At 40.8% G+C, this 25,885-nt stretch overlaps 4 protein-coding genes and 3 non-coding genes across 8 annotated transcripts in view; 4 read left to right on the forward strand and 3 right to left on the reverse strand.

Moving 5' to 3' along the window:
- Nucleotides 1–160: 160 nt before the first annotated feature.
- On the reverse strand, nucleotides 161–841 carry LOC146621096 (uncharacterized). Its single transcript, XM_085368127.1, has one exon. The coding sequence runs from the start codon at nucleotides 839–841 to the stop codon at nucleotides 161–163; it is 681 nt and encodes a 226-aa protein (XP_085224253.1).
- A 750-nt stretch (nucleotides 842–1,591) lies between these two features.
- trnai-aau (transfer RNA isoleucine (anticodon AAU)) lies at nucleotides 1,592–1,665 on the forward strand. Its single transcript has one exon. It is a non-coding gene; the product is annotated as a tRNA-Ile (tRNA).
- Nucleotides 1,666–3,620: 1,955 nt separating this feature from the next.
- On the reverse strand, nucleotides 3,621–4,363 carry LOC146621098 (uncharacterized). Its single transcript, XM_085368128.1, has one exon. The coding sequence runs from the start codon at nucleotides 4,361–4,363 to the stop codon at nucleotides 3,695–3,697; it is 669 nt and encodes a 222-aa protein (XP_085224254.1). The 3' UTR covers nucleotides 3,621–3,694.
- A 663-nt stretch (nucleotides 4,364–5,026) lies between these two features.
- Nucleotides 5,027–5,100, forward strand: trnai-aau (transfer RNA isoleucine (anticodon AAU)). The gene has a single exon. It is a non-coding gene; the product is annotated as a tRNA-Ile (tRNA).
- Nucleotides 5,101–5,429: 329 nt separating this feature from the next.
- On the forward strand, nucleotides 5,430–5,502 carry trnaf-gaa (transfer RNA phenylalanine (anticodon GAA)). The gene has a single exon. It is a non-coding gene; the product is annotated as a tRNA-Phe (tRNA).
- Nucleotides 5,503–6,035: 533 nt separating this feature from the next.
- fam81b (family with sequence similarity 81 member B) lies at nucleotides 6,036–16,494 on the reverse strand. The gene is made up of 8 exons (XM_085367006.1): nucleotides 16,457–16,494; nucleotides 15,743–15,950; nucleotides 14,563–14,681; nucleotides 12,945–13,074; nucleotides 10,789–10,895; nucleotides 8,631–8,766; nucleotides 7,394–7,595; nucleotides 6,036–6,160 (listed from the first exon to the last, which is right to left on the reverse strand). Exons 1-8 carry the CDS (start codon nucleotides 16,492–16,494, stop codon nucleotides 6,036–6,038), a joined length of 1,065 nt encoding a protein of 354 aa, XP_085223132.1.
- A 2,531-nt stretch (nucleotides 16,495–19,025) lies between these two features.
- LOC146621102 (multiple C2 and transmembrane domain-containing protein 1-like) overlaps nucleotides 19,026–25,885 on the forward strand; it is a 136,866-nt gene continuing 130,006 nt past the window's right edge. For both annotated transcript variants that reach the window (XM_085368133.1, XM_085368132.1), the window contains exon 1: nucleotides 19,026–19,559. In XM_085368133.1, the coding sequence (XP_085224259.1) occupies nucleotides 19,026–19,559 (534 nt within the window). The remainder of the gene's footprint in view (nucleotides 19,560–25,885) is intronic.

A 25,885-nucleotide genomic window follows, 5' to 3' on the forward strand; every position in this document is an offset into this window, starting at 1 on the left:
ATGAGCAGTGACTTTTAAAATTCACATAAAACTTTGTAAACAATATTCAAACATCCCTAAAGTTGAAGAAACAGAAGAAACTTTGAGTCATATGCATTTTTGAGCTTTTTTCTGACACTCTGCCGGATCATATATGTGAATCCATCCGTGTCACTCACTCTCAAACGCTAACTGGACATACATGTTTGCTCATAAGAATACAGATGTTTTGCCCACAGCCCCAGCATGGTGTCGTGATGTGTGGCGACTGCTGCTGCCTGCGTTTGCATAGTGAACACACGTCCAAAGCAGTAGCACCATGCACTACTCCACCCGGGACTGTGCTGGAATGGCTGATGTTCTTAGTCACCAGCTGCTGAAGTTCTGTCTGCACATTGTGTGGAGCCTTTGTAATGCCCACGACTGTCACTCTTTTGGGGTCGAACACACAGTCCTCTTCCAGGCCGCTGGGCACAGCTTTCATCCCACAGTTAGGGGGTACCCAAGCAGTGTCATATCCCTGCGTGCTCCAAGTGTACTGCATAGGATGGTTGTCCTTGTCAATGCGTTTGACACGGCCAACACGCACGTGTAACTTGAGGACCACACGGTCTGCAGGGCTGTTGTTCAATGGATAACGTTCTGCCTTTTTCTTATCACGGCTGACGTACACACCCTTTCCTAGCATGCCCCCCTGCGACTGCTGAAAGCCACTGGCAAGGATGAGACGTGCATTGGCAATGCTGGTACCATGGTACATGGTGTAGACACCCTTATCTTTCGGTGCCTGTGAGGCTGTCAGCTCCACACTGGGAGACTCATCATCATAGGTAACCTCCCATCCAAAGAACTGTAGCGACATCCTGCTTCACAAATGGCTGCTGTTTAAGCCCTGCAAAGACCAGAAACCATGTAAGGCATGAACATTAATGCCAGTAACTTATAACAAATTCAGGAGAGGTTCGGGGCATACAGTTTATTGCACATAGCTCAGGACTTTGACCTCAGTGAATCAGATTGGGTCAAATGTTAATTGTGACAACGGCAACTGCATTGTTAGCTGTACAGATTTCAATATATAAGTCTACGTGACAAGAGAAGTACCTCGTTTATGTCAAAAAGTAGTCTATATTGAGAAAAAATAGCTGAAAACCCCCAAACCTTGACTGTAAGACAGCTGCTTAAAGTCAAATCTACAGTTAAAGTTACATAATGTATCCTAATATTGTAAACCATACTGTATAATATAGCGAATTTGGTAGTACTGAGTATTTAGATGCCCAGAAAAGAACTAACATTATATGCAGAAATCAAACAATATTTGGCTAAATTAGCGTTAGCCGGTTTTTATCCAACACAGTAGGACTCTAAGGTTTGTCATAAAAACTGAGTACCGATTACTCGCGATAAATACAACGAAATATCTGTACCTTGTGTCGTTTAGGCTGATTGAAGTTCACGAAGTTAAAAGTTAAAGCCTTTTGTGAAGAGCCGTCTGTTCTCTTTCACTTCCACTTTCTGTTCAGGTTTATAATGAGAATCTCCTCCCTTTAACTTTCAGTTTCCTATCAGATGTTCTGCCATGTAGGGTCTCAAAGTCACGCCCTACACTGGCCGGTTAGCTCAGTTGGTTAGAGCGTGGTGCTAATAACGCCAAGGTCGCGGGTTCGATCCCCGTACGGGCCACGAACTTTTTCACGTGTATTGTACTCGTAATTGTTCAAAGTGCTTTTAACAATGATGTTTTTTTTAAGCTATGTTATCAGTTAAACAGTTAGGCTCGAGTACAAATTACTTTTGCATACTGAGTCTTTGTAGAGCCACTTTTTTGTTGCCAAGTTTGGGGGGAAAAACAACAATATTGATACCAACACTGGTATTGGTTTTGGACTGATACTAGTGTGATTGGATCGATAGGATAAGATACCGTTATAGGTTTAGTATCGGCCCCAGTGCTTACTTGGTATCCAAATATTGCAGCACTACTCCCGGAGCAGCATAAACTGGATCTAGCTAGAATACAAAGTGAAGTGGGTGCGTTATTACGTAAATGAGCAAAAAGACAGGTACATCATTATCACTACATTAAGAAACATATGCCACAGAGCCCAGGAGTCTGACAGCTTCATTAAACAGTATCTGCAAAACACCAGCCTGAATTAATGTCAGCACTAAAAATGCGACCGTATTAAGGAGAGGGAATGAAACAGTACAGCATACTACTGCAATATTATATCAATACAGGGACACCAAGAGGGCCCATCTCATGCACCACCATCCTGATATAATTTTAACCAAGTACAGTTTCATTAAATCAGCTCACCTGAAAAACCACCCAACAGTGCACACACTTAGCTCAACAAAGTATCTGATAATTCAGAGCAAACTAATAGCACAGTCACAATGCTGTTGTTGTGTTGCGCACACGATTACTTTTTATCTCAAGGCAATTTCACAGGCCGCCAAATAGTAGGCAACCGTTCTGCAAACAGTCACAGTCTGACTTGGGCTGGCTGCAATCACAGATTGTCAAAGGTTTGCCAATAATTGCTGTCTAATTTATAAATGCAGCCACATTTCCAAACATGTTACTGGTTATATTCTTGTAGAGCAGGAAGCTTGCCGAGTGCAAATGTAATAGTTAAATGTGAATTTCTGTCTTTAGACGGCAACACTTTATTATCAGAAACAGATTGCATGTTATTTCCAACTAGACCACATTTAATTTCAGACTGATGAAATTGATTCTGTCTTATGAAAAAAGAAAAATATCTGGGACCATCTTTAATCAGTGTGAAGGAAGCGTGAGGGTGGCTGTGGCTACATTGTAGCTTACCATCACCAGTGTGTGAATGTGTGTGTGAATGGGTGGATGACAGGTTGTGTAAAGCGCTTTGGGGTCCTTAGGGACTAGAAAAGCGCTATACAAATACAGGCCATTTACCTTTGAAAAACAGGTTTTTTTTTATTATCTTGAAATGACGATTTCCCCCCACGTCTTCAGCTTTGCCTATCGGCCACAGCTTCCAAGACTATCTCTTAGTGACACACAAATGGGAAATTACTTAAACTTAAAATATTCAATTCAATTAAATTTTATTTATACAGCACCAAATCACAACAACAGTCACCTCAAGTCGCTTTATATTGTAAGTTGAAAACTCTACAATAATACATACAGAGAAAAACCCAACAACCACACGACCCCATATAAGCAAACACTTTAGCCACAGTGGGAAGGAAAAACTCCCTTTTAATAGGAAGAAACCTCTGGCAGAATCTCGCTCAGGGAGGGCGGCCATCTGCTGCAAACTTTTGGGGTGAGAGAAGGAAGGCAGGATAAAAGACATGCTGTGGAAGAGAGCCAATATGTCTGTTCTAGTTCTTATTCTTAGAAGTCATCAGTTTATGGACTTTGATATGACAACAATGATATTTATTGTAATTCTTCTTTTATTTTGGTAAATACAGCAGATCACCTTTCTTGTTTCCATATAACAATAGCATGAATAAAAATCTAATAATCGAAGAGTGATACAGTCGGGATACGAAATTAACGTTTTAATAAAGTAAACAAGATACATCCAGCATTAACTATTGGAAAATATTGCACCAGCTGTGTCAGCTTGTCTGCTGTTGGCCCTGCTATGACACATTGGTTGATAAACAGGCACATGGACATCGCCTATCCAGTTTTTTCTACCTTACTGGACTGTCATGGTCTTCCTGGACAGAAGTGCTTGGACATAAGAATGCAGAGGTTCTGCCCACACTTCCAGCACTGTTGCTTGATATGTTGGGCGCCCTGCTGTGTCTTTCTCTTGCAAAGGGGACACACATCAGCAGAATCACCATCTCCTCTTCCAGACTTTTTGGATGTTTTTGCAAGAAGCTCCTGAAGCTCTGTCCTTATGGTATCTGGTGCATTTGCAATGGCCACCACAGTCACTCTTTTGGGATCAAACACACAATCTTCCTCCATGCCACTTTTCACAGATATCATGCCACATTTGGGGGGCACCCAGGCAGTGTCGTAGCCATGTGTGTGCCATGTGAGCTGCATAGGATGGTTGTCCTTGTCAATACGTTTGACGCGGCCAACGCGCACACGCAGCTCGAGAACCACACGGTTTGAAGAGCTGCTGTTCTTTGGATAACTGGCTGCTTTTTTCTTATCACGGCTGACATAGACACCCCTTCCCAGCATGCCACTTGATGATTGTTTAAAGCCATTTGCAATAATGAGACGTGCACTGGCAACGCTGGTCCCATGGTACATAGTGTAGACTCCCCGGTTCTGAGGTCTCTGCGACGGCTCTAGCAACACACCAGTATAAGAGGCACCATCGTCTACCACCTCCCAGCCATAGAATTGCACAGACATCCTGATATGAGAATGGCCTGCAGAGGATGACGAAGATTTGCAGCTGTGAAACACAAGAATGCAATAATTTGTATATTTTGATGAGCAAGAAGAAGAAGGAAAAATCATTTTCACTACTAATAACTACGCTCACTACTAGTAACTCACTGCTAACTAACTACTAATAACTAAAGATGACAGCATGAACATAAAACACTTTCAGAACTACCATTTCCTGAATGTTTCTCATTTTTCATGTTCACGTTCACATTCACATACTGTACACCTGTGCAATTATTTCTCACTTTTAATGTGTCCTCTTCATCCTTTGTTTCTTTTTGTGTATATTTAAAGACTATCTTGCTGTATTTCTTTTATAGCTTTTCGTACCATAGCTTGCTCTTCCCAGTGTACTTCATTCCTTCTTCATATTCTTAGACTAAATCTCCCGTGTGAGCGTAGCTTTCTTCTACAGCATAATTATGTACCCCCATGTAGAAAAAGGCTGTCTCATAACTACTTTATCAATGTAGCTCAAGGCTGATTAACGTTAAAAACGTGAACCTTACCGTAAATACGGAGAAGTTTTGTCTGTTTGTGTCCTTTAACTTTCTGATCAGTAGGTTTCGTTTACGGTGTTTGATTACGTCACTCAATGGTATGTGTTTTTTACCGTCAGGGCTAGGCCGGTTAGCTCAGTTGGTTAGAGCGTGGTGCTAATAACGCCAAGGTCGCGGGTTCGATCCCCGTACGGGCCACGGACTTTTTGTTTCTTTTGTTATCCTTCAGGTTTCAGACTGCTGAAAGATTGAGGCCTTCACTGACTGATTACCGACGCAACATAATCAATTCATATGAACTCCTGATTATTGGCCGAGCAGAATAACAAAAATCGATAAGTTACTGTCTCATCATGGTTGCTTTTAACATTATTTTAATATCTGTTAGGTCACACCATTATAGATTAATAAAGGAGTGTTGCAGGGTAACGTAAGAGCACAATGAAGTGAACAACATCACGACTAGCCAAACGTATCACGTGGCCCACCAATGCCCCTGCGTCCACCTCCTTCTCGAGATGTGTGTGGCCGAAATAGCTCAGTTGGGAGAGCGTTAGACTGAAGATCTAAAGGTCCCTGGTTCGATCCCGGGTTTCGGCAGTGTTTTGTATATGCCCCCCAACACCATCACGAGATCAAAAATCTAAAAAAAATTATACGATAAACGGAAGTACTCCTGCAGTTGAGGAGGTCTGTAAGATGAAAGTGACTGACATCTGTTTACAGAAACATACAGGTATTTATATATTTAAAAAATACCTCATTTATTAGATAATACTAAAATAATATTCAAAACACAAGTTTATCAGTGTGATATCATTTAAGTACAATGGTATTTAAAGGTTTTACAGTCAAAACATTGCAAAGTTAAAAATGTAGTGAGTTGTGAAAAGGTAGGTATCTTACTGTGAATAGCAGCTCTTTGTGATTTGCTAATATACAGTACTTACTGGATCCTTTACCTGGTTTTTAAAGAGCAGGTAGATTAAATACAGTTAAAACAGCATTGTTTTTTTATTTTTAAAGATGAATGTAGTAACACCCAGAGGGTTTTACTTCCAAGCCTTTGATCCAAGCTTCTGCTTCAGGATAGGTGTGACAAGAAAAAACAAGTTCCTCTTCAGCGTATGTCACTAGTACTTGAGCACCTTGCTGCGGATGTGGCTGATATCCTTCTCAAGCTTCTCCTTGTCAAGGCGAGATTTGATGTCACATATCTGACTCAGTGATTCAATTGCATCATGCACAGACTGGAACCCTATTCAAAGAGAGGCAGGGTGCATAAATCATCACTGAACATAAAGCATCTGAGGTGAAAATAATTCAGGTCATTGTTGCTGGATGAGGGATGTGCTATGATGGTACTGGAAGGACTTTCCTCCTGTGGGCTCATAACATTAAGTCTTTAAAAACCGTCCTAGTTCTAATTTTGCATTCAACCTGTCATATTTGTGTTTTACTTTTGATTTATTGACATCCTTCATCTTGCTCTGTCTCTTGTCCCTGTGGTCTCCCCCCTATTCTATGCTTAATTGCTCCCAATCATTACTTATATTTTTAATACCTAGTTAATTATGTAATAGTACATAGAGCTGATGCATTTTTATTACAGAATGTATTCTAGGAAGTAACAGACTGTGGGGTTGAAAGGCTCCCTTTGAGATATTAAGTATCTTCTCTTTCCAGCTCCATAACTCAATGTCTTTCTTGCCACGAATATTTACAACTCTCATCAATTATGCATTTATTCTCTCATACCATCTCCTTCTTTCTTTTCATCCCACACTTAAAATAGCACAGTGGATGAATGGCTCTGGAGTGCTGTTAGCAGTGGCTGAGTAGTGATTCATAGATCAGTTTACCCATGGTCTTATTTACCAAGGGAAGTTTGGGCACTTTTCTATATGTCTGCTCTTTAATAAGAGCTGTGGAGTGAGAGAGACTGTCAGGAAGGAAGGCAGATGTGAGATCTAGTGTCAGGCATCCTGGGAAATGAGATGAGGATGGATGTCAACAGCAGCATGATAGGGAGACGAGCTAGAGTATTTGGCAGGCTAGTTGACTGCCTATTCCTGTGGATTGGCTCGCAGCATACTAGCTGTGTTGTAACTACATATGTGCAGGATAAGATCCTTTATACTACTGTTGTACAGCCAATTATTAGACCACATGATGAGCTGGAAAGCATCCGAGCTGAACTCCCGTTTAACATATCAACACCAAGTCAGTGACTACTGTAATTAAAGGAAACAATAAACATCTCATTTGTGGTAAAAAATAAATGTTGGCTGCCTGGTGGGGTTAATCGCTTATATTCATTTTACGATTACTTATTATAAGTATTTTTCTCTTTTCCTTTCTTTCTATTTTTCAGACTCTTGTGAATTGCTCTCGCATGTCCATTATTTTCCTTGACGTGTATGGTGAAGAACATGCAGTACATGTGTGTTTGCTCTCTGATGACAGCAAGTTACCAGCAGTGATCACCCACCTTTGTGGTACTGCTGTTTGAGCAGCTGCAGCTCTTGATGAAGGTTGTTCTCCACTAAGGTTATTCTTCTGCTAAGTTTGTCTTCTGAGCATTTCAGCTGATCATGCCGACTGCGGTCAGCCTGGTTCTGCTGGATGTCAAACTTCTCCACACGTGCCTCCAGGGCAAGCAGGCGGTCAGCCAATCTAGACTCCGCCCCTAACTAAGCACAGCATACACATGAAAATTCAGTTTTTAAACTTGGCGGAGCGTAGTTATATCATTTTCATACTATAGTCCACAACATCTAAAATTAATAAATAAATCATAGCAGAGGTGGGAAGTAATTAAGTAACAAAGTACAAATACTTTGTTACTGTACTTAAATAGAGTAAACAGTGTACTGTCACTGCAGTGGATGGAAATCAGCCAGGACAACTCATGAAACACGTCCTGACATCTGGTTGAATTCAGTTGTGTCCATCCACAAAGAGCAGCATTTCAGCGGATCATAGACTACTGGAGCTCTCAATAGGTGAGTTGTGATTGTTTTCCCACACACTGAACCTACCTTTAACCTCTTGCTTACTAATTTTCCTGTTTAGAGGCAAAGTCACCCTCTACAATCTAGGCAACAGAAAATAGAGCTATTTTTTATTTTCCCTTTTTTCTCTGCTCATGTTCTACTTACCTGATTCAAGCTGAGTACCTTTGTTTAGAAAAATTCAACTTACTTCAACTTCACCTTTTACTGGAGTATTTTTCAGCACTGGTGTCTGTACTTCTACTTAAGTACAGAATGTCTGTTTACCAAAAGTGTGCCACACCATTGCACCACCAGCACCACCCTGAACCACTGATACGAGACAGGATGGATCCATGATTTATGGGGAAGAATTTGGTGTATACAACACGAATCATATATCCATCCTGTCTCGTATCAGTGGTTCAGGGTGGTGGTGGTGCAATGTTGTGACACACTTTTGGCCCCTTTGAGAGACTCACCAGACCACACAACATTTTTTCCATCTCCTATTGTCTGCTTTTAGTGAGTTGTGCAAAGTGTAGCCTCAATTTCCTGTTCACTGACAACCACACCACGTTCAAAGTCAGCTGAATCACCTTTCTTCCCCATTCTCATGCAGGTCATCTTGACCATGTCAATATACCTAAATATGTAGAATTGAACATGTGTACTTAATGAAGTTTTCAGTGAGTGTACATGTCAAACATTTTTAAACCATTATGTATATTGTACCATTTTGTCTTGTAATAGTGAAACCAGCTCCTGGTTGTCCTCGGCATGTGACTGGAGAGAGCTCTTGAGCTGTTGTTCTGTCCAGGTCCTCAATTTTGCTGTTTGCTCCTTGCCCTCGTCAAGCTCTCCTGTCATTCTGCAAAGACACAAGGAATACAAAGTGAACTGTAATAGCTTTACTTCTTTACATTTAGGTAAAGATTTTTCATTTCATAAATGTCTTAGGATCTAAAAGTTTACACAGTCTTGCAACTTTCAAGGACATATCAGTTCTTTTCTGCTAGTTTAGCCCTACAGGAAATAAAGTTTGTGTCTATTTAGAAAACCAATGCTTTATTGGCACTTCCACTTCTACTAAATAGCTTTCAAGTAAAAATGTGTGATTGTGTGATTGAGAATGAAAGTACTAAATTAATAATTTGTAACCCGTAAGTTTACTATAAAAGGAACATGCTTTAGGTTTAGCTGTTAAAAAGTCAGTGTTCATAATTTCACAGTCTGGTAATCAGACGTGAGATTTCATCAGCAACAGTGCTTCTTGTTTTGCTTAATGTCACGTCAAGCTCACCACTGAGAAATACCAAAACAGCAGTGTGAAAAACAGTGGTGGGGAATTTTGTGCTCTGTAGCTCTGAATGCTGTATTTGTATTTGGACCATATGAATATTTCTCTCTTTGTAATATCTTTAATATATTTGATGAACAGTACTGAAATGTTTCTGATGGAAGCTGCAACCAAACTGAATGAAATATTGTGTGGACTGTGTAAAACTATCGGACTCAAAAAGTACCTCGAGACCTTCTTTAGTCTTATTCCTCTTGTCTAAAGTGTCCTTGAGACAATCAGTAGACACTCGCCTGTGTGTCACTGCTGCAAATCATTTTTTCTGTACAGGTGTCACAATACTGCACTCCGTTATCATTCCAGCTGCCTAATGCAGTTCACGCTGACACTAGACAACATGACAGTTGGCTTGGCTCTTGTTAGATAAGTTTTCAGAATGCACTTGTCTGCACATATTTGAAAGTCAGCTTGTAAATGTAAAGGGGCAGTCTGTGATGCCCTTTAATTTGAAGTCCTTGTGGCCTTGTCTGGCATATTTATTTAATTTCAAATGTTTTTTCTGTTATATCTGCAGACATGGTCTCTAGTGCCCAACTGTCCCTGCATCGCCACCTCCAGCGGACACTGGATCTCATCACTTAAAAAACAAAGGTCATCCTGACTGACTACCTTTTTGAGACTAATGAGGCCTTTAATGACTAAACTGCATCTAAGAAAATCTCCCAGCAAGTGTGGCTCAGTATAGTCATACATGAGACAGTCAGAACAAAAAGAACCAATGACACCCAGGATTCAAAATCCAATAAACTCTCTTTGTAGACTGAACATTAATAAAAAAAAAAAAAAATCTTTCTGACATCAGCAGTGCCTACTTTCAAAAAATGACCTGGCCACTTAAAAACAAAAAAACAAATTAGGTTGAGTAGCGTGTAGACAACATCACTCGGTATGTTTCATCTTTTCCAGCTCTATCCATCAATGGTCAAGCACAACCTAGGTGGGTGGATGGATATATAATATATTAAATCTATAATCCAAATAAAATAAAGGAAGCCTCTTTTTTTTGGGTGCTTGTTTTCAACATTATTATTGTGATGCATTTCAGAAACACAAAAATCGCCTATTTTTATCTGTTCTTTTGGCTCTAATATGATCAGTGGGCTGCTTTCCATTGCAGGTACAACATTATTAAATAGAACATATCTATCATTCACGTCTCTCTGTTTCTAAAATGTTTATATATTGCTTCCAGCTGACATTATTTCTCAGATGGAATAGTAAACGGACAACAAGCTTTCACCATTATTGTGCCTCCTGCATTAATATTTCAGGGTGAATGTGGCTTGGGAATGTGTAGCCCTGGAGCAGCTGTAACTATAGTTGGGAATGGTTGTAGGTAAGAATTTATGTTGGTGTTTTGAGGAACACTATTAAACAGCAAATCAACTAAGAAAGTTGTCAACTTTTCACAGTAGCTGCCAGAAAATGCATGATCAGCAGCTAAATTCATGGAATGACCTGGTGCAGTGTTGGGTGTCTCCAGGAATCCTTAGTACCACAACATTAGGTTTGTTGCATGATTAACAGTCTTACTTGTCTTCTAATAGCTTAACTTGTCTACGCAGATCAGACATCGAGTTTTTTAGGTCCTTAGAAGACTTTGTCAGTGAGGCCTCCAGTCTTCTAAGCTCAACATGAATCTGGTGACAAGAAAACACACAAACATAATCGTCAGCTTTGTTTCTGACCTTTACCCTTTTGTGTTTTCGGCTTTGCTGAGCAGACTGTGCTATGCACCACTCCTGTGGCCACTCATGACTGAGAGTTACACCGGTGACCCACTTTGTATGCGTTTTCAATTATTTTTATGGTAGGCGCTTGACCACTGGCCCACAGCTAATGTGCTGTCATCACAGTGATTTACCACCCCATGCTACCAACACAACTGAAGGCTGGCTGAATCAGCGAGAGTGTTGAAGGCACTTTTGATTGCTTTAGGTCAAGTAAAAAGCATTATAATATGTGACATACTTATCGTAATCCAGGGTTTTCATATTTTCTATAATGCTGACCTTGTCAAAAAAAAAAAAAGGTAGGGTTTGGGCGGGAGGTGGGGGTGGGGTGAAAGCTTTTTTATGACGACCTTGACATCCCATTTGAATTTATTTCCCATCTCATTTCTTTCTTTCAAACTCTGGTTATGACTGAGCCTCTGAGTTTGTTTGATAAGGTCAAACTCACTCAGCAGCAGTAAGCTCCAAATGTCATCCCATCACAGCTCAGCTAGCCATCCTCTCTCGGATAAACAGCAAAATATACTCACTGGGCCACTTTGTTAGGTACACCTGTTTAACTGCTTGTTAACTTACTGGATTTAAGTATGTGGATGTGGTCAAGATGACGAGCTGAAACTAAATATTTTGGATGAAAGGTTATTTAAGCGACTTTGAACATGATATGATTGCTAGTGCCAGGTTGGCCTGGTTGTTTAAGAAACTGCTGATCTACTGGGATTTTCCTGCACAACCTTCTCTAGGGTTAGGGTTAAGATGACCTGAAAAGAAGAAAATATCCAATGAGTGGAAGTTCTTAGGGTGACAATGGCTTGTTGATGCTAAGCGTCAGAGGAGAATGGTCTAAAAGCTTCAGGCTGCTGAGAAAGCAACCTGAAGTAAAATAACCACTTTCTATATCCAAGATATCCAGAAGTTCATCTCTGAACATAGGACATGAAAAATTAAAGCAGATGGGCTACAGCAGCAGAAGACCACAAAATGTACCTCTCCAGTTACAATTTGCCTGGACTCACTAAAACTGCACAACTGAAGATGTTGCCTGGTCTGATGAACCTGCAATTGCTGTATTCAAAAGTTAGGGTCATCATTTGGCGCAAACAGGATGAAAGGATGGATCTGTCCCGCCTTGTATCAGCAGTTCAGACTGCTGGTGATGATGGTGTGATGATGAGTATTTTCTTGTTTGCTTTGGGCCTCTTAGTACCAGATGAGTATTGTTTGGACACCACAGCCTATGCGAATATTGGCCTCCACAGTCAGGAGAGCACCTTTTGTATGTGGCAGAATAAGAGATTCAAAGCATGGATGCGCAGCTGACATATCTGTAGCAATCGTGAAATACTATCATGTCAATATGGACCAAATTCTCCAAGGAGGTTTTCTTGCACCTTGCTTAATCTATGCCACAAAAAATTCAGGCACCTCTGAAGTCAAAAGGAGGCCCAACCCAGTACTAGCAAGGTGTACCTAATAAAGTGTACAGTGCAGATAAATACTATTCATATTACCAGATTATGATCCTTTCAATGCATCAAGCTTTCAAATAAACGCAACCTCTCTCTACAAATGTAAAAAAATAATAATGACAATAACAAAACAGTACATTATCCTTTAGTTTGGGAACAGAGAATTCAAATGAATGAATGAATATTGTGTTGAGCGTGTGTTTAGATAGAGGAGATGCAAGGGGTAATGATCATGAATGCCAGTTCATGCCAGTATGCTATCATACTGGAGAATAATGCTTTTGATGGCATCAATGTCACAGAGATAAAAAAAAAAGAACCTAAATATGGCAAATACGTGTTACAATATTAACTTATGACTTGTGAAAACTCTCATTGGGGCACTGGTGTAGTAGCTGATTTGCACACAGTGCAAAGTTTTGCTCAACTGCTCTCGCAACTCCTTTTCTGCTAAACCCTTGTCAGCATGCATACGTTTTTTCCCCACCTTGTCCTCCAGCTCTTTGAGCTGTCCATTCACAGCTTCGCTGAGCTCTCGAACCTCCCTCTGCAGTCTGATCACCTGCTGCTCTCTGAAGCTCACGTCAGCGCTCAGCTTGGCAATGCTGGAATCACACCTGCGATAATAGGTGGGGAAGAACAGAGAGCTGGTGAGAGACCACTGAATGAGAAAAATGGGATTGAAGGGAGTTTGGGGAAGGTGTGAAGACAGAGGGATGAGCAAAAGACTAGAAAAAAAAAAGTTGTATAATAGAATCACAAAATTAGAATGAAAAAATGTTACACTGCTGTTATCAATTTGCAAAGCAAGATCATGAAATAAATAAGAAGAAGAGGCTCTGGTAAAACCTTAGCAGTGAGGATGGTTACTCTGAACAGATTTCAGTGGTCACTTGTTTGCATCTACTAATGACTCACTGGTACAAAGACGCTCCCACCCACCCAAAAAATAACTATGAGAATAAATTAACCCTCTCAAGGCAGACGTTGCCGATTTGCAACAGTTAAAAACTAACAACCTGATTACCCCACATACATATTTTATGAGTTTTTTTTTACTCAGAAAACTTAATTTGAACCTGAGAGGGTTAAGTGAGAAATCTGTTTATCACCAAAAGCAATTAGGACGTTGCAAAAACACAACTTACAGCCTCTGACTTGGAAAATGTTGCTTTTAGCAAACTTTGAATTCAGTTGAAGCGATAAGTATCAACTGCAGCAACTCTTTTAATCAGCATGGCAGTACAGCTTCCTTCCTTTCATTGCTTGGTTCAAGATGTCAGCCTGTTAAGGCTTTCTCTTACGGCTTTATTGGGCCTGCCTGTGTGAGTGCGTGTCTTTAAAATATTTGTGATAAACGATTGGTCTGAAATTTGAGTTTTTCCCTGGAGACCAGTCCAGTGCTTCTCTTAATGGCTTCACTGACCAGTGCCAACCAACACAAAAACCACTGGCCCTTAGCTTACTTGATTAATTATGAACAACATGAAAGAGGCTATCACACTGACCACTTGTTTTTCTTCTTCTCTCTTTATTGGACCCTGCATCAGCCCCATTTCCACCCCCTGAAATCTCACTGATATGCCTGCTTTGTAAATGACATATCTTTGTCTTCTATCTCTTTACACATGAAATGCACTGATCAGTGGATGCCAGAAGTGTTAGAAATAATTAGGTCTAGGCAACTACACATCAAAAGGCCAATCACAATGTATGTGAGATGGCAGACACTTTTCAGCAATCCAGTGCAGTAAGTGTGATGTGCACAGAATCACAGAATAATGAGCAAGTGCTAATCAGCATCTAAAGTGCATTTAAACCTGGGAACCTCACCCAGGTGGGAACAAAATAATTGCATCTGTGCATGTCTGTGTGTATGCCAGGACTGATTTGAGGTCGTGCAATGGCGAAGAGTTGCTAGACAGAATGAAGGCTAAACAATTTCACTCCATTAGGGAGTGAGAAAAACACGCAGGGTATCAGCGAGGAACGTCAGATCACTCCAGTCAATTGAAATAATGCCTTCTTGTTTCCTTCACTTGCTGTTCAGTTTTTTTCTCAGCATTTGAAAGCAATGTCTGACTCAGGACTCACACAGTGCCTACCTGGCTACTCTTCCTCTCAGGTCTCCGACGCCAGCTGTGTTTTTCTGGTCCATGTTTTGAACAGCGTGTGCCACTCCAGAGGTGACAGAGTCCCGCTGGGCCATCTCTTTCTCTAATTCCTTTACCCAGAACAAAGACAGCATGTTTCACATTTGTTAAAAAAAAGATGTGACTGTTTTCCCAGCAAATTAAGTGAAAAAACAGATGAGGAAGTACATGATTTGTTTGGAAAGTACCAGCAGGAAGCTTCAGATTTGAACTAATTATGCAGCATTCAATGCCATCAAGATAAACATTAAATGCAAACGACACGTGCTTCGCTACAAAAGCTCACTTAAAACTGGCAGAATTTCATCAGTGCACTTGCATGACTGATTGCTGTATAGGCTGCATGTGTAAAATAACCTCAAATCAAATGGATTACTCTCTGGCATTATCATGAAAGCAAACAGTGTGACTGTGTGATGTGGCTTACATTTGATTTTGCAAAGTATTCAGTCCTTTACTTAGTTGATTGCTTCTTGATTTGCAGGATTAATTAGTTTGTTGGCATTCATGTAATATTTCAAACGATGATAGCCTCTAATCATGCTAATGGCCCATTTGGTATACACTAATGAAGCTGAATGTTTCATTCCGGTGCCCTACTTCTGTAAGGCAGCTTTCAGAGAGTGGTTTGATGTTCTGCTCAGTGAAAGATGACTCCAAACACCCTCACACTTGTTCCGCGAGACTAAGATCCATGTACTCTTTTGCAGTTCTTCTGCTTGACTGTCAGGAGAATAGCTGTTAGAATTTAAACGCATAACTTGAGAGTATTTAGTTAACCACATACTGTGCACATGATCACTTTATGCTTATACAGACAAAATGTGCATGAGCTGATGATGGCGAGAAGTCAAGTAGGCTTTATTTGAGCACTGCACCATTCTATCAGGTGTAATCAAATCAGCTGGGAGTTTGTGGGCATGAGTTGGCGTGGGTGTGCTGCACATCAAACAATACAAGGAGAAGAGAACAGCCAGAAAAGGAGACAATCAGCACATATGCTTGACTTCACCCACCTAAAAGACGTACAGCATATTCCACACAAAACAAGAAAAAGACTTACACAATACTTTAATACCTAAACATGCATGCAACAGCACTTTTCACAACTTACTTCCACCACCTTGCATACCTGTATGCCCATGCTGAGTTGTTTAACAATACGTGTAATGGTGAGTATGTGATTCTCCAACAGCTTACGGGACAGTGCCTCAATTTGGACAGAGCCATGGCTGGACTGCAGACCAGCTGTCACCTCCTCTTTGATTCTGAGAGCTTGTTCTAGCAGCACAGCTAGCGGCCTATCCTGACTCCTCAAACGACCTTCCAAGACATCTGGCCTTAATCAGGAAGTAAACAAAAAAATATCAAGCTTATAATGTTTTAGAAGCTCTTTGTTGGGGTTTTTAGTATTTAGAAGATGCAAAAACATGTGTTGCAAATATTGCAAAGTCATGTTGAAGAAGAAAAAAGTCATTTTAAAGTGCAATTCTACAAAGAGTTGATCTACTAAGAGAGAGAATGTAGATGGATTGAAATGTTGTACATTGGTTTTCATGCCCTTGGGTTCTGTCTTCATGTCCCTGTGTATGCTGTGTCGGACCTGTCTGAGGCTGTTGTGGATTAAGGATTAATTTTATCAGTTTGATTCACAGCGGTGTCGAAAGGTTCACAACCTTAATTCAATCCCATCAGCGAGCGGTCGACGTACATCTTATTCACCTCTTAAGCGCAGATCAGATTTTAAACTGAATTAGCAACCCACACAAATTGAAAGTGAAAAGTAAATGACTGCAATATACTGAATGTATGCACTGAATACGGATATGTGAATGAGAAAGGTTACCTTGTGTGACTCTGTGTGTCAGACTGATGATGAGACATCCTTATTGTCTACAAAGAGATATGTATTAAATATATTAGTGTGATAGTTTCCACTCAAATATCCTCCTTATCATTCTTTTTGTTAAAATAAGCATATTATATATTCTATCTCTCACTGGGAGCATCACGAGACATTTTGAACATTTTGGATAAAGACGTTAAACAAATGTTGCTATTTTTTTATTTGTCATATAAGAATACTCACAGGTCTGTGCTGTTCTTCAGCCAGCTTTAGAGATTATGTGTTTGTGTTGTCACTTGGTAACTGTGGTCTCCTTTCATGGGGGTGTGCCTGCCTGCCAGTGTGAACAGTCTTGCAAAAAAAAAAAAAAGCATTGTCTATGTGGCGAGGCAGTTTAACTCTGCAAAATATTTGATGACCAGAAAGCGTGAAACATAGTTGTAATTCGTAGAAATGTTGCTGAGAAACTGGTCAGCCTTCTTAGCAGCAGTTCTCGTGACAACATACCTCAAAACACCAGCTTTTAAAAAAGCGGTTATTGAGATAACCTAATACCTTTTTCAATTTTTTGCTGTTATTTTTCATCCCAACTTTGATAGTTTGTATTGCCTTCAAATATTGCATTTGACACTCCAGTTCCCTGGAGTTTGTCTTACTGTATTATGCTAATAGTTTAAAATACAGTTTAATCCAGGCTCTTTGCACTGGACCACGAAAGTGCATCATTAAAGCTCCTCTCTATTAGTCCTACAAGCCAGAAAATGCTTATCGTGGAGAGCTTTAAATAAAGCTTAGGGTGGGCAATGACTGTACAAATACAAATGCTCTGTAATTTAATTAAAATCCAGAGTCACTAAATCCCTTTATTACACTGATAAAAGTAAGACAGACTCCCCCATGGATCGTTTGGATTTGCTTGTTCCTGTGGGAACAAGGGTGGCAGACATGTTTTTTGATTGGAAACACTTCAAATTAAATAAAAAAGCAAGCTCAATCCTGTGTGGCTTCTTCGGTGAAGAACTTAACCTTAATTTATTGAGGCTACCAACAACGAGGAACCGCTTGTACCAGATAGGTCAGGTTCTAGACTGAGCCTGTGAAACACAACATGTGATTATTTGTACAAGGCATACTCAACTCAATTTAAAGGCTTGACCCAACCCTAAGTATTTGGATTCAGGTGAACAGATCGGATCTCTGCTTCGTTTAATCACAGGATACACAGTGTTTCAAGTGTGGTAGTGGCTCTGAATTAGATGTAGTTATACTCATGAAAGAAAATATTTCATGTCTATGTATCTCTCTCCCTCTCTGTTACACACACACAGTGGATTAGTCTCTTATCAATGGGATCAAGGTCATTAAGAGGAAAGGCCTTCTCAGAGCAGACTCATCAGTTTTCCATGGAAGCCCTATAGAAAAGCCTGGGAGCCGAAAGGGACAGTTTGGCTTACACCACGATTTACTTAACTTAAAGAGACGTTGAGAGCATTTCACCATCCTGTTAGCTGTAAATGAAAATGGTTCATTTTGGGAGATGACAGAAATTTCAAGCAAAGAGAACCTGAATCTCTAATCCATCCCCGAATTCATGGCACAGCACCAAAGACTGATGATAATTTTCTGATTAATCCGTGTTCTTCATTCTTACTGTCTCTGTGTGTTTGTTTCTAAGAGAGAGAGGACACAGTGTTAAACAGGAGGGCAGAGAACAGCCAGCACTGAAACAAGGGCCGGGGGGTGGGAGACGTAATGAGTTATTATACATCAGCGCAGCAACTAAAGAGAGAGCTGAGAGAGGGGAGGCTGCTCAGTGATGCCTGCTCGCTGCTGCACGTGGGTGATAACATTCAGTGAAACATATCCAGACTTGCTTAAACAGCGCGAGACCATCCATGTGACAAAGGGGACATCAAGTCTCTGTCTGCACAGCTTTCACAAGGTCAAAAAAGTGGAGGGTTAAAAAAAATGCACGTATGATAAAGTACTGAAATACAAAGATATAAACTCAGATGGGAATGACATGGGACCCACAATTAAATTATAAACATCTCCACGAGGCACTGTGGGGTACTGTTATGCAATCGCCAGCATACAGATTACCCAGTCAAGTGACACGGTTGGCCAGAGGGCGGCGTGGTGCACCCTTCGTCCTTCATTTGAATACAATAATTAATGGGTAAGTTTGCCTAACCCCTGGTTAAACACCGTGGACGAGAGTCAAAGAAAAGCGGGCGAATAATTTTAAAATCTCTTACGCAATCGCGATGAAGTCACAGCACGTGCTCCAACTTTCATCGCTGAGGTGAGATATCTTAAATCTTACATGAATTCTTGCCTTCCTTCTAACTAGCCCACTGCACAGTGGGACATAAAAATTTACAGAGTAGTCTGCAGAGGCATTCTGCAAGGTTCGCAGGAAGATTGACACCCTCCTTCATCGCGTTTCGTTCTTGGCGCTCTAAAAACTGATCATCAGTGGAAGTGCACCCGAGCCGCAGCTGCCCAACTGTGACATCCGTCCACTATACAGAGTGTGCTCAGGCTGGCTGGCTGCTGCACAGGCACAATGGAGCAAAAATCACCGAAACACGAGAGCACAGCCAAGGGGCAAGAGTCCTTGTCCTACCAGCGGAGAATGTGGAAGAATTTCCAGGAAAAAACCAAGCCGTGGCTGAGCCCGAAACTGGGATCAGAGCGTCGTGGTGCCGGGGGCGCGGAGGGCAGCAAGAAGGAATCGGGGCTTTGGATGTTTAAGAGAAAAAAGAAACAGCTGGACCGGGTATTTTCATCGTCGCAGCCGAACCTATGCTGCTCTACTCCGGCACCTTTTGAGGGAGACAAGGCTCTCGGAAGCGATGCGGTTCCTGGGACCAGCAGCGGCGGACAGCCTCTGCTACAGCCTCTTGGCACGGCTTCTGGGGCCACGGGGAGCAAACCAGAGCTCACGGCGCACGGAAGCCCAAAACTCCCGATGTCCCAGCTGATGGTGTACCAGCAGAAGAGCTCCTCTCTCGGCTCAGCGTGCTTCGAGAAGCTGGTGGTGGACCCGGCCGCTGTGACGGGAGAGGAGGAGCAGCTGCGTAAAAACGCAAGTGATTCTGTGAGTAAAGACTCGTGTAGTCCCAAACGCACACAGGAGCTTTTCTGTTGTCGTACTGTTTTTTCCTCTTTCCCCCCTAAAGCCTGAAAATAGAAGACAGCAGGCAAGACTTTATTGATTTGCTAATTCAATAAACGAGACAAGTTTCATGATTGTGCTGATGCGATGTCCCACTGCCCCTATGCACTCATCTGTTTCCAGTCCGCTGATTTCTTTACTGTCTCCACCATCGAGGACTGTATTGGCCAGATATATACATCCAGTTTCGTTGTAGATTTATGTGGTGATCATAAACAACCTCCCACCTTACAAGCTAATTTGTTTGGTATCATTTTATCATCACAGTTTCTCCATATACGTCGAGCAGACCAGCTGATTTCAGTTTCAAGTCTTTCCTGGTAGGGTTTTTAAACAGACAGCATGCTCTGATGCCATTGGCTTTGTTTAGCCTGCGCACAAACGTTTCTTCCAGGGGGACTGTCCCCTAGACTCACGACCATCTGTCTCAGTGTCCTTGCCTTTAGACAGAGGCTGCAACAGGCCCGTGCATGCCCACAGGTTCATCCTGTCTTTTTTGTTTTCATGAAAAGTGGCTGGTTGTCAAACCAGCGGCACTGGTGGAGATTGATGGCAGGTATATTCCTACACCACACATCATGCTGAGTCAGGGTGCCCCAAGAGAAACCATATGGCAGCAAGCATGAAGGCTAATGGTAACGATTGCATTCACAAAAATCATTCAGCCCAAAACATCAAAGAGAAAACTTCAAGTTTTTAAGTTTCAGTTTCAGTCAAATAAAATGGAATGTCATTTTCAATGTCATAATATTAAATCTCATGAGAACAACACTAAAGATACAGCATGCATAAAATCATATAGGCACATTTTCTTTCACTTGCTCCAAAGCTTTTCATCTCATCATTTTTGAAGTGCTCCAGACTTTTCTGAGCATCATCCAGATTGCTGTCTGAAAGTGATTAAGCACATTAGCACACGTTTCCCTACAGAGGTTGGCAAAAGCTCTGTTATCCATTAAATCTGTATAGGAAAAGTGCACCATGCTCAGCTGTAGAGGTAAATGAAAGAATGCAGTGACTTCATTGAAATTGATCTTACAGCTTCGTCAATAAGCCTTTCAGTTACATAATGTAGAGAAATGTCATTTTGCCAAATAAAGTTGCCGCATTCAAGCATTAGTTACTTCCTATCGCTGCCATCTTTATCCAAGTTTTTTTGGTCACTTGTTGGCCCTTTCCTTTGCCCGAGAAGAAAGCAGTGGCATAATCTTCCGAGGTTATAGTGCATAGTGCAGCGTTATTGTTCTATCTTATTAGTTTTACTGTATACCTCTATACCAAATAGAGTACAAAGTGCATGATCTGGATCTAATAGTGGAACTAGGAATGGAAAAAAGTGCAACATGAGATGATGGGTGATGAAAGGAAGTAAAGGTAATGAAGACAGATCTAATGGGGTTACAGGTAATGAGACATGACTAGGGGATGAGTTGAGACCACATGAGATAAGATGATATGAAGTGGGAAAAGAGCAAATTAAGATGAGATGCGAACAAGTGAAGAGACAGGAGATGAGAACAGATGAAGTAGGATTAGGTTTGCTTCTTTAATACCTGAGGGAAAAATAGTTAAAAACAAAAAACACACTGACAAATAATCTAGCTTTGCATCATCATGCATTTGCACGTGCATTTTCGTGCATACACCCTGATTGCACAGGTTTGATGATGCATTTGTGTTTCCTCAGCCAACAGAAAATGTGACACTAAAAAATGTACTTTTACTGTTAGAATAAGTATTCTAGCTAGCATTTCATAAATGACATAAGAGAATATGTAACATGAAAATTCATTTTGTAATTTGATTTGGAAAGTGAGAGATGTAAGGGATTGCTGCCAAGCTCTGTGAGTAATTTCATTGTTGACTCAAGTGCATTTAACTTTGCTGTTTTCAATGCAGTGGAGAGGTTTGTGAAAGTTTTTCTATATGTGTTCGCAGTGGCTGCAGCAAACATGACTGATATTTGTGACATTAAGTTTCAGCGCCCTTTACATCATATTCATTTATTTTTTTTAAACATATCTATGAGTTGCGATTTTACTTTTTCCTCTTTCATTCTATCTGCACTCACTGGGTCGGACCCTCTTTTGCTTTCACAGTCGACTTAGTTCTTTTTGGCATAGATTCAACATGGTCCTCCAAACATTCCTCAGAGATTCTGGTCCATATTAACATGACATGACAATTGGTGTGGATTTGTTGGCTGCACATCCATGATGTGAAACTCCTGTTTCGTCACATCACAGAAGTGCTCTATTGGATTGAGATCTGGAGGCCATGGAGACCAGCTGAACACAGTAAACTCATTGTTATCTACAAGAAACCAGCTTGAGATTATTTGAGCTCTGTGATATGGTGTGTTATATGTTGGAAGCAACCACGAAAAGATGGGTACATTGTTGTAATAAAGGAATGGACGTGGTGTGCAATGATACACTGGTAGGCTGTAGTGTTTAAATGATGCTTCACTGGTACTAAAATACATAGAATGTCTCAGACATCCTCCTCAATATTACACCACCACCAGAAGCCTGAACCATTGATAGAATGCTTTTATGAAGATCAGCCACTGTCTTTCTAATCTTCTGTTGTCTAATTTTGGGGATCCTGCAAACCGTAGTCTCAGTTTCCTGTTCTTAGCTGACTGGAATGACTTGGTGTGGTTTTCTGCTGCTGTAGCCCATCTGCTTTAAGGTTAAGCATGTGATGCATTCAGAGCTAAAAGTCAGCACACCTTGGTTGTAACATGTGGTTATTTGAGTTACTGTTGCCTTTCACTTTGAAACAGCGCGACCATTTTTCTCTGACCTGGTTTTTACCCAGAGACCTTCTGTTGACTTTTCAATCATTTTCTGTAAACTCTATCTCGACTGTGTCTACATTCCTAAATGCGCTTAGTTGCTGGTATGTGGCAGGTCATTCATATATTTGCATTAACAAGCAGTGCAGCAGTTGTACCTAATGAACAGATCAGTGAGTGTATATCCTAATAGGGTTTGATAGATTTAGATGTTTCTTGTATGTATGTGTGTTTGAACTGAAGCAAATGGGTCATCATTAACCAAGTCACTAAGTCAACTAACTCATTAACTTAAAGCGTGTTGGTATTTCTGCTGCCTTTTGCCCGTTTGTCACAGCAAAAGGCAGCAGAAAACACTTGTGCTTACATCACATTTTTTAAAACTTCCTCCTTCCTTTTATAGATATGTGCTTTAGTAGTCCTTGACTGATGCGGTCATGTTTCTAACCTTCAGTCTTGCAGAGTAACCTTTCACTCATTACCTGACTGAGCGGCAAGACGCCTGATGTCAAGTACAAAATAATAATATCGACTGGTATGACTCAGGATTTGTGTATATTGTACTCTAATCTGATCTGAAAGTAAAACATAAGATGGAGCAATTAAAAACAAATAAAAAAATCCCAAATCATCTTATTAAAAACTCAAAGAATACATTTTAATATTTTGAGAATAAGAAGTTACTTTTTTTCAGAAAGTGCTTGTAGTCCTCATATGATTCAGTTGTTTGATTTCCATTTAAAAGGAAATCTGTATACAAAGCTTTTTGGAAAATGCAATCTTAAAAGTGTGCACTTGTGTGAAAATAAAACATAAATGACATTGTAGAAATAAAGCATCTTAAATTTTTGCCCGACTGTCTGTCTGTCTGTATTATTATGTGAAAACTAGCTCTCAATGCGAAGTAGGGATAAAAGTATGTCACAAGTTTGTACTAATACATTTTTAATCCTGACCTCCCTACTCTTCTCTCTTCCCTCACCCTCGAAACCAGCTGTAGCACATGGCTGCCCAACCTGTAGCCTAACTCTGCTGCATGTGTCTTCCTGTTAAAAGGGAGTTCTTACTTCCCACGGCCGCTAAATGCCTGCCGCTAAATGTTGCTTTTACAATTATTTTTACACTACATTTAGCTCCATCATTCTGCATCCATCATATCTCTCATGGCACTTGAAGTGTTGCTGTCTGTGGTATTGTGCTGTAGTTGTAATAAGTCACTCTGTGTATTGTGGCCGAAGTAGTTTGTGACACAGGTGTGGTAAACATTAAAACAAATGTTGTAGCTCTCCCCTCAGCTTGTTTTACTTGTTTAGTATGTATAAACTTAACATTTCATTCAAGATCAACTGAGACATATTTCATTAAAACACAGTCTTTGCCTCTTTTTGTTGCTACTCAGACACTCACTGCTCCTTCTACTTCCAGTTCTCAGTCACACCCAGAGACTACATCGTGACTTTTTTCTCTTTGCACTCTCCTTTCCTCTGCTCAGCTCATATTTAGTACTTTAAAATATTTAACACTTACCAACCATGGAAGTGGCTTTTGTGTCACAGAGACTGCCGTCACAGCTTACTGCGTAATATAGCTGATGTAAAACAAGTTCTGGGTATTTGTATTGATGAAATCTGTCAGATAATGTTAACCATATCTTTTAAGTGCTTTAAAATGTTCTTAACTTTACATGTTGTGTTAAAAAAAGTAAGTTAGGCAATCTTTTTAGACATTTGGCTTGCTGTTCCAAGCAGCTAACTAAAATCAAAATCTTGCAGACTGATCTTGTCCAGAAATATAAGAAACTGTAACTCAGGGGTAATTTAACCTGTTGTCCTGATTTGCTAATGCACCGACTGTGAAATGAGCTATGTTTGGATGTCCTGTAGGAATAAGTGCATGACTAGTGGTCGTCTTCTGAGTAGTGTTGTGAGAGCAGAATCGCGGGCACTTGGAAACAGTCCATGGCCTCGTTCTTAAAGTGTCTTGACAGCAGCTTAAATCAGGATTCATTGCAGCCCGGGGGGATCATCGGTTGTAACAGACACATGATTGATGCTGACCGCAAAGACGCCTTGGCACTGTGAAGTGAGGCGAAAAAAAACAAAACATTTTCACGTTGACAAAAGACTGACACCATCTGGAAATGTTGATGAGGTTTACTTCTCCACTTTGTGATTGAGTGTGTTGCAGTGCCTGGAGCGTGTTAGTGTTTCTGCCACAGAAAATCCTGAACTATGGTCATATATGCAGACAAGAAACATTTATGAGATTTAATGTGAGTTTGAGGCGCAGCTGAGTGGTTTGCATTGTTTCATGAAGGACTGGAAACCAAAGCCTGTGGCCAGGCCCTTCCCTTCAGGTTTGTCTGTGTTAAGTGCCCACATGTTTGAATGTGAGTCAGCATTAGCTGTCGCTTACGCTCGTTATGAAGCAGTGACCTGACAGCGCGGTGTCTCCTTGCTTTCTGCTCATGCAGTTAACAACGTAGCCTTTTTTAGTTGGATTTTTTGTTTTGTTGCTATGTAAATTATTAGGCTTTCAATATTTTTGTCATTTATTCACAATACTAGTAGAAATTCAACACCAATTAAAAAAATGAGTGGAAGAGTTGAAAATACACTAAAAAGATGCATTTTAGCATTTCAGCTATAGGTTGAATATAAGCAGGTTGATCGGTATTAATATGTAGGTATTATGCAGCTGTCAGAATTGTTCTGGTTCTGCTTTTTCTTTTCTTCTGCTACACCTCTCTGTGTCCTTGAGAGATAATGTTACCTGAATTGTCTCCTTGATATAGTTCTCATCTCCTCTGCCCTCAGTGTTATCCTCTCTGATAGTGACACTCTTCCAGCACAAGACAAATTCAAAGTCCACCCCAGCTTCTCAGGAGAACAGTCTGTGCACTGCAAGCTGGGATCTCAGAGCTGTGACACTGTGTTGCCCTCCAGCATTGCCCTCTGCAGTCTCAGCCACACAGTTTCAAACACAAGAACACACACACACACAAAACGCAGGCACATATAGGCATGCACACTCATTCGCTCAATATGCTCTGAGGCCGTAGTGTTTTTGTGACAAGGTTAAGCATAACAGTGTATGCTGCTAAATGAATCAGAAGTGCTGATGTGCCTTCTTGAATGAGACCAATACACAAGCGAGACAAAGTGATTGATGTGGCTCTGGCGTTTCTCTCACAATAAACTCTCTCATTTAAGTACAGTAGCATTCAGTGATCTGGCATGTACACTGTATTAACCAGAAGTGGTTGCAGGCATGATTGACAATCAGAGTGATGAGAGAGCAGGCAGTGACGGGTCAGCCTGTAAATGGTGGATAGAGCTGGGGAATTAGCTTTCTAACTCTTAATGCCCTCCCACATAGATTAATCATCATCAGATCAAAGCAGAGGTTCAGTGTAAGAAGGGGATTCGTGTGTAGGGAGGGTAGTCGA

Source organism: Diplotaxodon limnothrissa, linkage group LG12 (genome assembly GCF_057381915.1).
Source record: "Diplotaxodon limnothrissa isolate DT_005_m linkage group LG12, D_limnothrissa_male_GT1.1, whole genome shotgun sequence".
Classification (NCBI taxonomy): Eukaryota; Metazoa; Chordata; class Actinopteri; order Cichliformes; family Cichlidae; genus Diplotaxodon; species Diplotaxodon limnothrissa.